This window comes from Diabrotica virgifera, chromosome 5 (genome assembly GCF_917563875.1).
Source record: "Diabrotica virgifera virgifera chromosome 5, PGI_DIABVI_V3a".
Taxonomy (NCBI): Eukaryota; Metazoa; Arthropoda; class Insecta; order Coleoptera; family Chrysomelidae; genus Diabrotica; species Diabrotica virgifera.
The window spans coordinates 49,164,763-49,177,382 of record NC_065447.1 but is presented as its reverse complement, the minus strand read 5'-3'; the positions used below and the strand labels follow the sequence as shown (position 1 = coordinate 49,177,382).

The window sequence follows — 12,620 nt, the reverse complement described above, 5'->3', positions numbered from 1 at the left end:
TAAATTTACCAAACTTGTCGATACTCATAGTGATTTACATGAAAAAAATTAAAACATTATACTATTTACTTGTGGGTCTCTGAGAGACCCGTTGTACTGCAAAAGGTTAAGCGTGGCCACTCCAGCACACCCTTTATGACTAGAGACTCCTTGGTTTCTTGAAATATATACATTTTCAAAGGTCTATACCAAGTTACAGCCACTTCGTAACTTTTGTTTTGTTTATTTTGGACAATTTTATTGGACTAAAACGCAACAGTAAGTCACTTATGCCCGATTTCACCAACGATACCTAAATATTTAAGAATTACCTAAGTGGGTTTAGGTACTTAACTCTAAAACGGATTTCACCATACGATAAGAATTGCCTAAACCGCTTAAGCATTACCTTATGTTAGGATACGGTTTTCGATCTCCCTAAATTTTAGGTATTACTTATCGTTGACAGTCAGATTATATTTTTACAATTTTGACTAATGTACTTGTGACGTTTGTCAATAATTTGCTTCTTACCTTAATTTTTCTGTTATTCTGTAATCTTAGGTATATTAGTTGTAATTTTGTATTATCTTTTATATTAATAATATAATATGTGTTGGAAAACATAGAAAATCATTTGGAGTTTTTTACAGGTCTATTGACAAAATTATGTAGTCTACCTACTACCTAAGAAATTAGTGTTGTGTTTCAAAAACCCATTCATGATATCACTAAAAGTGTGTCGTGTCATTAAAAATTAATAATAAAAGAAGCAATTTTCAATATATTATTTATTTTAAAATTATTTCATTAACGACAATTCAACTAACTTTTTTTCGTCACATGTGAAATTTACAAGTCTTTTCTTTTCCTCCATTTCACTGTACATATTCAAATAACATACAAGATTTGACAAACTTAATTCACAAATAACTAACTACCAAATAAAATAACTAAATATCACAGTACAAAACTGAATAAAACCAACTTGGCAAACAAATAGTAATGACAAATAATCGAAAAAGTAAGGTAATGTCATCTTATTCTTCTTTTTATTTATTAAAAATAGTTCAAACGTACCTAAATTAATACCTAGGAAAGAATTTCCTAGATAAGCAGTTCTTAAAGTTGTGAAACGCTATTGTTCGTAAGTATTGACTTCCTATCGATTGACAGTTCCTATCGATAGGAATTACTTAGGGCCAATTTCTCATATCGAGTTCAACTCCAGTTTAACCTGAACTTCTGGTAAACGTCAGTTTAAAGTCAAAATCGTCTTTCTCAATTCCCGTTCAACCGATGGCAGTTTAAACTTGAACGATGCTTGAACGGTGGAATTCGGCCGTTCAAAGATTTCAGAACTCAGTTCAGATGATTTCATGGACTACGCATGCGTTGTATTAACACGAAACGCTGTCATAATATAAATATATCCTATTTTATTATATTAAGCCTAACGATAAACGATAACATTATTTGTGTTTTTATAATATTTATTTATAATTATTAAAATGACTATTTGACTATAAATACTTAAATTTAACTTTATTCAAAAACAGCATAAAAGAGGTAGTTCAAAATGGCGACAGTTTTTTACCTTTTGCCATCTATTGGCATTTCTTTAAAGCTGTAGAACGAGCACTGACATGAACGCGCAATGAGAAATGCATTCCAAACAGAACCGGAGATCACCCGTGAACCCGGTTCAACTGAACCATAGATTACCCTTAGGGTCGATTTCTCATACCTGCGTTAATCTATGGTTCAGTTGAACCAGGTTCACCCGTGATCTGTGGTTTTGTTTGAAATGCATTTCTCATTGCGCGTTCATGTCAGCGCTCGTTCTACAGTTTTCGAGAAATGCCAATAGATGGCAAAAGGTAAAAAACTGTCGCCATTTTGAACTACCATTTTTATGCTGTTTTTGAATAAAGTTAAATTTAAGTATTTATAGTCAAATAGTCATTTTAATAATTATAAATAAATATTATAAAAACAAAAATAATGTTATCGTTTATCGTTGGGCTTAATATAATAAAATAGGATATATTTATATTATGACAGCGGTTCGTGTTAATAAAACGCATGCGTAGTCCATGGAATCATCTGAACTGAGTTCTGAAATCTTTGAACGGCCGAATTCCACCGTTCAAGGATCGTTCAAGTTTAAACTGCCATCGGTTGATCGTGATTTGAGAAAGACGATTTTGACTTTAAACTGACGTTTACTAGAAGTTCAGGTTAAACTGGAGTTGAACTCGATATGAGAAATTGGAAATTAATAAGACAACTGTTTAGGTATCGTTGGTGAAATCGGGCATTACTGTAACTTGCTGTTGCGTTTAGTAAATTTCCATTTCCGACTTATCATCGACTTATTTCGTATGCTTTAAATGATGACGCACGGGTAAAGATTCCCGGACTCAATTCTATATGGCTTTTAAATTTAAAAGATCCTAATTCTACATTATCACGATGGAGACTAAAATTAGGTGAATATAATTTTGATATTCAGTATGTTTCAGGTAAAGCAAACAGAGTTTTAGACTCTCTGTCAAGAATTCGATTAAATGTCTATCAAAAACAAAATGAATATACCGAATTTGAGAATATTAAAACTAACTTAGTTTTAAATAAGTTTTCCTACTCTAATGAGCAAATCTTAGACGTTAACAATAAGAGTATTTTATATCTATACGATGAGAATGACAGAAATGTAAATCATTTCTAAATTATCAATGATGATTGTTCCACTGTTGGTGACTCGGATTTTGAAAAATATTAAAGTTATATAACGAAAATCGTAGTAGAGAGATTACTACAGTTAAAATTAAGCCACACCATTGCCTTAAAAATTGTAATACTTTAAAAAGCTGGTATTAGTTCGAAATAAAACTTATTACATACCTTATTTTGAAAGCCATATTTATTATAAAATGCTGTTTCCTTTATCCAGACGTTAACTTTATAATTTGTAAAAATATCGTTACTATGCCGCCTGTAGAAGATAGGCAAAGGATAATTTTCGAATATCACAACGACCCGACTAATTATCACAAAGGAATTAATGAAACTGCAGACAAAATTCGACAACTTTATAAATGGAAAAATATGTTTAGAGAAATAACCGAATTTATTACTTTATGCCCTACTTGTCAACTCTTAAAATTTAATCGCAGGAATCGTACTCAAGTTTTAAATTTAAGGTATTCTCCGGAGAAACCATTTGAGACTTTATCTGTAGCCCTGTCCTTTTTTGATAAATAAAAAATGCTCACCATTTTAGATAATCCAACAAAATTTGCGCAAGCGTATATTTTAACAGATAGAAACCCAGAAACGATAATTAGTAAACTAAAACATTATTTTTCGCTTTTTGGCCTTCCTAAGATGATTATGTCAGGTCACAGGGGTGAATTTAATAATAAAAAGGTGCAAAGTTTTATTAATTCGTTGAATATCGAATGGCATCTTACTTAGTCTGAGTACCATGCCTCTAACGGTATAATTGAGCGTTTCCATGCTATCATAACAGATAATTTGCGAAGCTATCTTTTAGAACATAAGCAGTGCGACTTAGAAGATGCACTTTTAGTCGCTATACACTCATATAATTCTAGTAAACATCATTCAACATCCACTACCCCGTATAGTTTAGTATTTCCATATAAAAATGATAGGGAATTTGATGAAATTTCGCATAATAATCAGTTAGAAAATATAAGGGAAAACAATGCGATCAAAAGGAAAAGCAAAAGAACCGTGTTTATAACTTAAAAACGAGCAACTTGGAAGTAAAGTATAAAGTTGGCGATAAAATTCTTTTAAAAAGGCGAAGAAATCCAAATACACCAAAATCTGTATTAAATACAGGACCATATTATGTTGTTCTTAAAGTCAATGAAACCAATAAAACTCTAAAAATTAAATTAGATAACGAGGTTATTCGAAAATTTTATTTTAATAATGTAAAAACATGCGATTAACTAAACGAAGTTGAAGTGTAACACAGCATGTATGAGGTTTCATTCTGCATATTATAAAGGGATTTTAATCAATAACTGCAACATATAATTCGATTTCCTTGTGGTAAACTTCATCTACGGCCTTCTCATAACAACAAATGTAGAATGAGTTATTGCCGGTTGGTTTCTTTGTTTCATGTGGCCCTACCTGCCCTGTGCGGAGCATGTCCAGAGAGGCTCTACACTACAAGCCAAAACTTCGAAGCTACAAAAGAAGCCCTTCTTGGAAACCCCAGCTTTGGTCTTCAGGAGGGAGGTGCTACGGCGAGCACGCCACTGTGTGTGTTTTTATTTCAATATCTAGACTACATCGGAGATGAGAAACACCCACGCTGATAATTTCGAGGTGCCAATGATATGTTCCATGACTGTGAAAGATTTTAAGAAATAGTTTGTATTTATTAATTTAGTATCATTTTGTACCCTAAGCTGCTAACAACTCAATAAACTACTTAATTCTCCAACGAACACACATAATTTTATACAGAATAAAAGTCGCATTGGTCGAAAGTCTTCTTTTTTAGATAATTTGGCATGTTTCTCTTGAACATGTCTGACAGAGCTCCATATGCGACCCATGGTGATTTTTGCAGTTCGGCAGTTTGATTGTCCCTGGCAATTTGAATTTCATCCCTAATATCTGTGTTAATGTTCTAATTTACTCTTATCTTACTTTATTTTGGAAAGTTTTAAAAATATCGAACACATTTTTAGAAATTACCTATAGCTATACATGCACGAGATATCCAAATCATAACTATAGTAACATGTGCTCCAAAATATTCTGTAGCTAACCAATATAAAATATTTAGGTCATAATCGTTAAATACACTTGGAAAAGAAAATATAAGATGCACCACTAAACTATAAATTATTACTGTGAAACTTATGATTTTAATATTTATAGCTTCTCTTCTAACGGCGTTTTCGAAGAACACATCTTGGGGTGGGAGATTCTTCGTATTTTCATTAATATTGTCCAGCATCCGTTCAACTTTAGAAAGATAGATGATACTAAGGAGCATACCAGCACATCCCTAAAATTAAAAATCTAATATACAGGGTGGTTCATTAATAATTGACCATATTTTAACTGCAGGTTTTCGGGGCCAAAATATTAAGATTTAACTCAAATCACTCAAATAAAATGTTGCCCTTACTGAGTTACAGGGCGTTTTATATAAAAATTGAAAAACTATTTATTTTGTACTCCGTACTTTAAAACCGTTTGACATATCCTTGTCATACTTGGCAGCAAGTGTAGGTATTGTACACCCTACTAAATTTTGTTAAACAAATGTTTCTGGGTACTAGCAGAAGCGTACGACAGGGGAAAGTTATTGGTTGACCCTTCCCAAATTCTACGCCACTGGAGGAATTGCTATTTTGGTGCAAATTCTCGATTCTCCAATACTTTGTATGCAAATAATATAGTCATCATTCGTAACGATAAAGTCATTGGTTTTCGAGATATCTGAAGTTAAAAATGAAACGGCACAGTTATTTTGATCAAATAATTATGTCGCTTTGTTTTTAACTTCAAATATTTCTAATACTAATGATTTTATCGTTACGAATAAAGAGGAGGTACCTATATTATTTACATAGACCGTACTGGATAATTTAAAACTTATGCTAAGACAGCAGTACCGTCTGTGGCGTAGAATTTGGGAAGGGTTCACCATTCACTATCCCGTATCGTACGCCTCTCGTAGTAGCCAGAATCGATTATTTAACATAATTTAGTAGGGTGTACAGTATCTACACTTTCTGCCACGTAAGATAAAGATATGTCTAATAGTTTTAAAGTACAGGATACAAATAGTTCTTGAAGTAAGTATTAAAAGGAATAAATTATTAAAAAAAAATAATACTTTAAAACTATTAAACATATCCGTATCCGTGTCATACTTGACAGAAAGTGTAGGTACTGTCCACACTATTATACTATGTTAAATAGTTGCTTCTGGCTACTACCAGAGGCGTACGACAACGGAAAGTGAATGGTTTAAAAATTCACAAGGAAAAAGTTTTCCTGTGGTTGGCTGTATACCATGTAATACAAAAAACAGTAAAATCCTGTATAAAACGTATATTTAAAAACCAGTCATCATCAGTGCTTACCTAAAATGAATATAACCTGATAAAATAATACAAAGATATTGAAATTTTGACTACGGTTAAAAAATTATCAGTTATACTCACGTGCAATGTACATGCTAACCACCAAGATAGTATTTAACAAAAATATGTGGGTCAAAGTCCAGTAAAAGAAGTCCGTCAAGGAAACATTGATTTAAAAAGCTGCATTAAGCATGGATGTTTAAAATATTTAGCTAATCTGCCCCAGGTAACATCTGAGCTGTGGATTTGACTTGTTTACATGTTGAAAGTATGATTTTTTTTTCTTTCTTATTGGCTTTGGATTACTTGATCCATTCAGCCACGATAGATAATAAATTACTGTTTGCTACAATATTCCAAATATAATACATTGCATTACATAATACATTAGGTACATGTGCGCACATATAATACTTATGCACGCACATACATACATACATATGTAGAAGTGGAAACATTTAATTGACCAGTAGGTATACTCCTCATTCATGGCCCTAACCAACTTAAATTAATTTACAAATAATTAAATCGACAAAAAAAACTACATGCTAATACTAAATACTAACACTAAATGCTAATAAATATATGTTTTTTTTTTACACAGCGATAAGGCTTCAACCCGGATCAACCCCGCGGAGGTTTACACCCTCTTTGTGTTTTTAATTTTTTTTTTTCTCTTTTTTATTTTTTTTATAATTTATTATACTTTTTTTTTATTTATTTATTTATTTTTTTTTTTAATAAGATTTAATTTTTTTTATACATTTTTTTGTATACATATTTTTTTGTATAATTTTTTTTTTTTTTTTTTTAATTTTTTTAATATAAACTTTTATACAATTCTATTCTTATTACCTCCCTGCAAAATCTACTTAATGAACTTTCACAGGGAGACAATATTACATAATAAGGATAAACATAAAAAAACAATAATTATTGCTAAACACATTCAACCGGACTCATTCAGTGCAAGTTAAATTTTCCTCTTAGTCCTTTTTAAAAACTCCCAGATGATTTGTTTAATTTTAGAATTTCTACGAGACAAATATAAAAGAGAAGCATTATTTTGTGGGAAAGGTATTTCTTCTTGAACCAGATTGTTCATCAAAAACTTAATTGCAACATCATTATGTTTGCATCCAAACAACCAATGATTAATATCGTCAACATATCCATTGCAATCGCAAAGATCTGATTCGGATAGGTTAAATCTATAGAGGTATGACTTGACAGTGGCATGATTAAAGAGACATCTAATAAACATGGCATATATATTTCTATTGGGATAACTTCTGATAGCAAAAGGCTCAGTAGGTAAACTAGGATGAATTTTGGTGTAGAGATTGTTGCTTCGATTGCAGAAAGCGTGCCACTCAATATCCCAATTTTGTTTCAAACTTTTCTTGCGAGTAGCTGTTAGATCGCTTCTATCTAGCCAAGTTATTTCCGATCCTTTTAAGATTGCCTCTTTAGCAAAAAAATCTGCTTTTATGTTACCGGAAATACCAATATGTCCTTTTACCCAGACGAAAGTTACAGAAGTCTGTTTTTCCAGTAGCTTTAGTTGGTTTTCTAAAATTTTGACGACAAGGCTATTTTTATATAAATGTTTACGTGTGTTTTCTAGAGCTAATAACGAAGATCTTGAATCTGACATAATTACAACTTGCTTGTTAGAAATTTTTTTGTTGACAGCCCATTCTAGAGCTTGATAAATCGCGAACATTTCTGCAGAGTATATGGAACATTGTTTATCTAACTTGAACATCAAGGATTCTTGGTGATCCGGAATATATACAGCACATCCAACTCCCAATCTTGATTTTGAACCATCCGTGAAAATCCTGCATGGATTATCAAGCTTGGCTATATGTTGCTGAAAGTCAACTGGATTCTCACTGTCAAAATTTGGGAACCAAACATTAACATTGGCATAAGATATATTAAAACTCGATTTAAAGAAAGTTAATTCACCTGGACTGTTTAGGTGCTGAGAAACGTTCGAGTATGCTACTGCTAAAATAGGAGAATTCCTGTTGTGCCACCATTTGTCGACAAGATTAGAAACAGAGATGTCACATATTTTTTGTAGTAGTTCAGTTTGGTTGTAAGATTGGCATTTAAGAATAAATTTTTCAGCCAAAAATAGTCGTCTTAAATGTAAAGGAGGCTCCATGGATTCAGCTAAAAGATTCTCTATAGGCGTAGACTTGAGCGCACCTAGAACTAACCGCAGAGCCTTATATTGAATGCGATCTAGTTTTTTAAGGCGACTGTTTGTGGCAGATCCATATAGAATGCTTCCATAGTCGAGAATGGATCTGGTATATGCACGATAAAACATTAAATTAATTTTAGGGTCAGCACCCCATCCATAGCGATTAACTACTTTAAGAATATTTAAACTTTTCTCACATTTTATTAAGCACTTATTAATGTGTTCATCCCATGTTAACTTGGTGTCCAATGTAATACCAAGATAAGTGTAGTGCTTATGAACGGGTATACTTAGGTTGTTAATCATGATGCTGGTCATAACTGGTAAGCGATGTCGCGTAAAAAACACCACCGCTGATTTATTTGCAGTAAGGTCAAATCCTTGTTTAAAAAAATACTCTCTTGCATCACCCAGTACCATCTTAGTTGAATTAATACTTTGTTGGTACAACTTATTCACATTGTAAAAGCAGAAATCATCTGCATATTGTAATATACTGCATCTAATTCCTATACTGTGGAGATCTAGAGTGTATAGATTAAACAACAAGGGACTGAGGACTGATCCTTGTGGTAAACCTTGATGCACTACTCTTGGGCCAATCAATCTATCATTACATCTAATAAATACCTGTCTATTAAGGAATAGGTTTACTAATACATAAGCACACAAAGGTGGAATACCTATGTGCTTCAGTTTTTCGAACAATAGATTTAAATTGACATTGTCATAAGCCCCAGAAATATCAAGAAAAATGGCAGATAGATAATTATTATTTGAATATGATAATTGAATATCAGTTGTTAATTGAGAAACACAATCAATAGTTCCCTTGTTCCTACGAAAGCCATACTGAGACACTGGAAATATATTTTTGTTCTCACACCACCATTCTAATCTGCTTTTCATAACTCGTTCAAATGTTTTAAGCAAACAGGACATGAGAGAGATAGGCCTTAAGTCGGTACGCTGGTTTAGTTTGGGTATAGGAATAACCAGGCATTGTTTGAGGGCGTCACAATGATCTCCTTTAAGTAGAATATTGTTGTATATTTTGCACAAATAATATATAGCAATTGCAGGTAGGTTTAATAGCATACTATAGTTAATGCCGTCAATACCAGGGGCTGTATTTTTAGAACTCTTGATATTTGCTTTAAGTTCGTCAGCTGAAATGGGGGTTAGTAAAAAGTGTTCATTAGTAGAGATGCTCGGCATAAATAGTGGTAAATGGACATAATCCGGAGAGATTTTTGTAAAGAGCCTTTCTACCATACATTCATCATTAGCGGTGTACTTTTTGTTACTTTGAATTTTGTTTACCCTTTTCCAAAGCTCTGAAGGTGAAGTTTGCCTAGTAAGTGAGGAACAAAACCGAGCCCAACTAGATTTAGCTTTTGAGCGGAAAGTTCGTTTACATATAGCTTCATTCTTCTTATATTCCATGAAGTTTGAAAGGGTAAGATTAGATTTATAAATTTTAAAGGAATTTTTTCTAGCGTTAGAAGCAGTGAGGCATTCATCATCCCACCATGGTGGCGATTTGAAAGATTTGACTGACGGTTTGATAATTTTGAAACATTTGTTGGCTGCATCAGTAATAGAATCTAATAAAAAGAAAATCATTTCGTTTGTTTGGTTTTTATTTGGTTCGTGTCTGAAGGCACTTTCTACGTTGTTTCTAAAATTATCCCAGTTTGCATTAGACATCGACCATTTAGCCGAAGATATAAAAGTTCTTTTTCAATTTTCATATTCTGCACAGAAAGTCTAATTGGAAAATGATCAGATCCATAGGTATCTGGAAGAACAGTCCAGTCAAAGGATGGACATAAACTAGAGGATATAATAGTAAGATCTACAACAGATTTCATATTCCCTGGAGGAGTAGCTCTAGTAGCCGACCCGTCATTAACAACAATTAAATTAGGAAAGAAATCTAATGCTTCTACTAGTATATTACCATCGACGCAACATGAATTTGATCCCCATAATCCGTGATGTGCATTAAAATCTCCGGTAATAATACAATCATTGCTAATTTGAGAAAAAAGACTAACGTAATCTTGCACTGTTACTCTAACATTTGATGGACGGTACACACTCAGGATAGTATACATTTTTTGGTCAATTTTAATATCTACACCACAAACTTCTAAATTAGGATTGAAATTGTTAACAAATGAAATGGGATTATAAATAATGTTATTTGCTAAAATTATGGCAACTCCTCCATATCCTCTAATTCTACTTTTATTAACTACATTGAAATTATTGAAGCAAACAGTATCAGATGGTTTTGACCAAGTTTCTGATAAAAGACCTATGTCAAAACGTTCTTCAAACAGTAATTGCTGTAAAGAATATCGGTTCGCATTTAGCGAACGAATATTCCATTGAATAATTTTAATACTTTTGTCAGCCATTAAAATTATGTAAAAATATTACCTATAATATCTTTAATTTTATTTTCTAATTCAATTTCGTAATTTTTAAAATTAGTTTCTACATTTGATGAAGAATTACAATAGTCAAGGATACTCTGTTTGATTAAATTTTTGAGTGAAGAACTGAGCTGGCCTATAAATATATCAAATTCATTACGGGGCTCATGGTTTCCAAATTGAAATACAGATCCCGAACAGAAACTGGTCGGGTATTCCCTACGCACAGGAGGAAAATTAGGAGTTGTATCAGTAGTCTTCCTTTTTTTGGGGGGTTATCGTTAGGGGGGGCTATATTCAGATGATTATTATTTTTATAAGTAGTGGTGGAATTCGAGGGTTTAGGGGAGGAGCTTTTTAATGGAGGAAAGTCTGTGTCACAGGTCATTAAAGGTGCAAATTTATTTTTTTGGACTAAACTGGAATAACATGGATTTTCAAGAGCTTTTTCGGCTTCTTTAAATGAAATATTTAAGTTAGCCATAGCTTCTTTAGTCTTTTTTTGTTTTACATATTCGGGACATTCTTTAAAAACTGACTCGTGGCTACTATTTTTACAATAAACGCAAAATGTAGTACATTTATCGGGACAATCAGTGTTACCTTCATTACCGCACTTCTTACATCTTTTTTTTGACTTGCATTGAGTCGTTGAATGGCCATAACGAAGACAGTTGAAACATTGCATAACAGGACTAACATATATTTCAACTGGACACCTAACTTTGTTGATGTAAATATATTGGGGAATTAATTTACCTTCAAAGCTAATAATAACCATTTGTCTAGGAACTCTTTCTGATACACCGTCACTTTGAACTATTCTAGTCATTCTATGAACTTTTTTTATTGGAATATTAGATTTAATAGTATTAAGTAGTGCACTTTCAGTTAGAGTAGTGTCCACTCCGCGAACGAGACCCTTTTTTTCCGTTAAATAATTTGGAATATATGCAATTAGGTTATTTTTTCCGAAAAAATCTTCAACTACAAATTTATTCGCAACAGCACCTGAATTGACTTGAATTTTAATGCGATTTTTACCTACACTAACAATTTCAATAATATGTTTATCATAACTAGATAGCGAAAGTAGTTTTTCTCCAAGTTTCATTGGATGCAAACGACCGATACTCAAATTTATGTGTTGAACAAATATAAAAAACGGACCAGTATCATTTAAACTAAATCGATTAGACGAATTAAATTCCTGACTTTTTTGAATAGTATTTGTTTTATTTGAAGTAGATGTCAAGTTTATGGTATCATTAGTACTTTTACTAGTATCATTTAAACATTCACTATGAGAATTATTCTGATTTAAATCATTTGTCTGCATAATTATATCGCTCTCATCTGTGAACCCAATATTTTCCACACCAGGATCTGGTGGATCCTTTCCATTTTTGCCCACGGACATCCCGGGGCACGAGCGACGTTCAAATATAAGTATATAAAAAAATTTCTACTTACAGTACAGTTGTCAAATAACAAAACTTAAAATATACGGAAAAACAAACAAAATCGGCTAAACACTCTGTAGAATCTCTTGAAACACACTTTAATACTTCACAATCGATTTGAGTTGAATGAAAAAAGACTTTAGAACTAACTAAATCTACAAATTTTCCCGAGGAACTCTTAAATTTGTCTAAACACTTTGACAGTTTTTTTGACGTTGTCCATAGTGGAAAGTATGATGGCAAGTGACAATGAGATGGATAGGACTTCCGAACGATGACAAGACAGAAATGACAGTTCCACAGGAAGTTAAAAATTAACCTGTCATATTTAAAGACTAAGCTGTACAACATGTTAAAATTAGAAATA

The 12,620-nt window shown here is 32.3% G+C and overlaps 1 protein-coding gene across 1 annotated transcript in view; it reads right to left on the bottom strand.

The window, feature by feature from the left end:
* Positions 1–3,895: 3,895 nt before the first annotated feature.
* Positions 3,896–12,620, bottom strand: part of LOC126885027 (uncharacterized) — a 34,162-nt gene continuing 25,437 nt past the window's right edge. Inside the window, exon 2 of the mRNA XM_050651445.1 lies at positions 3,896–5,041. Within this exon, the coding sequence (XP_050507402.1) occupies positions 4,715–5,041 (327 nt within the window). The 3' untranslated portion in view covers positions 3,896–4,714. The remainder of the gene's footprint in view (positions 5,042–12,620) is intronic.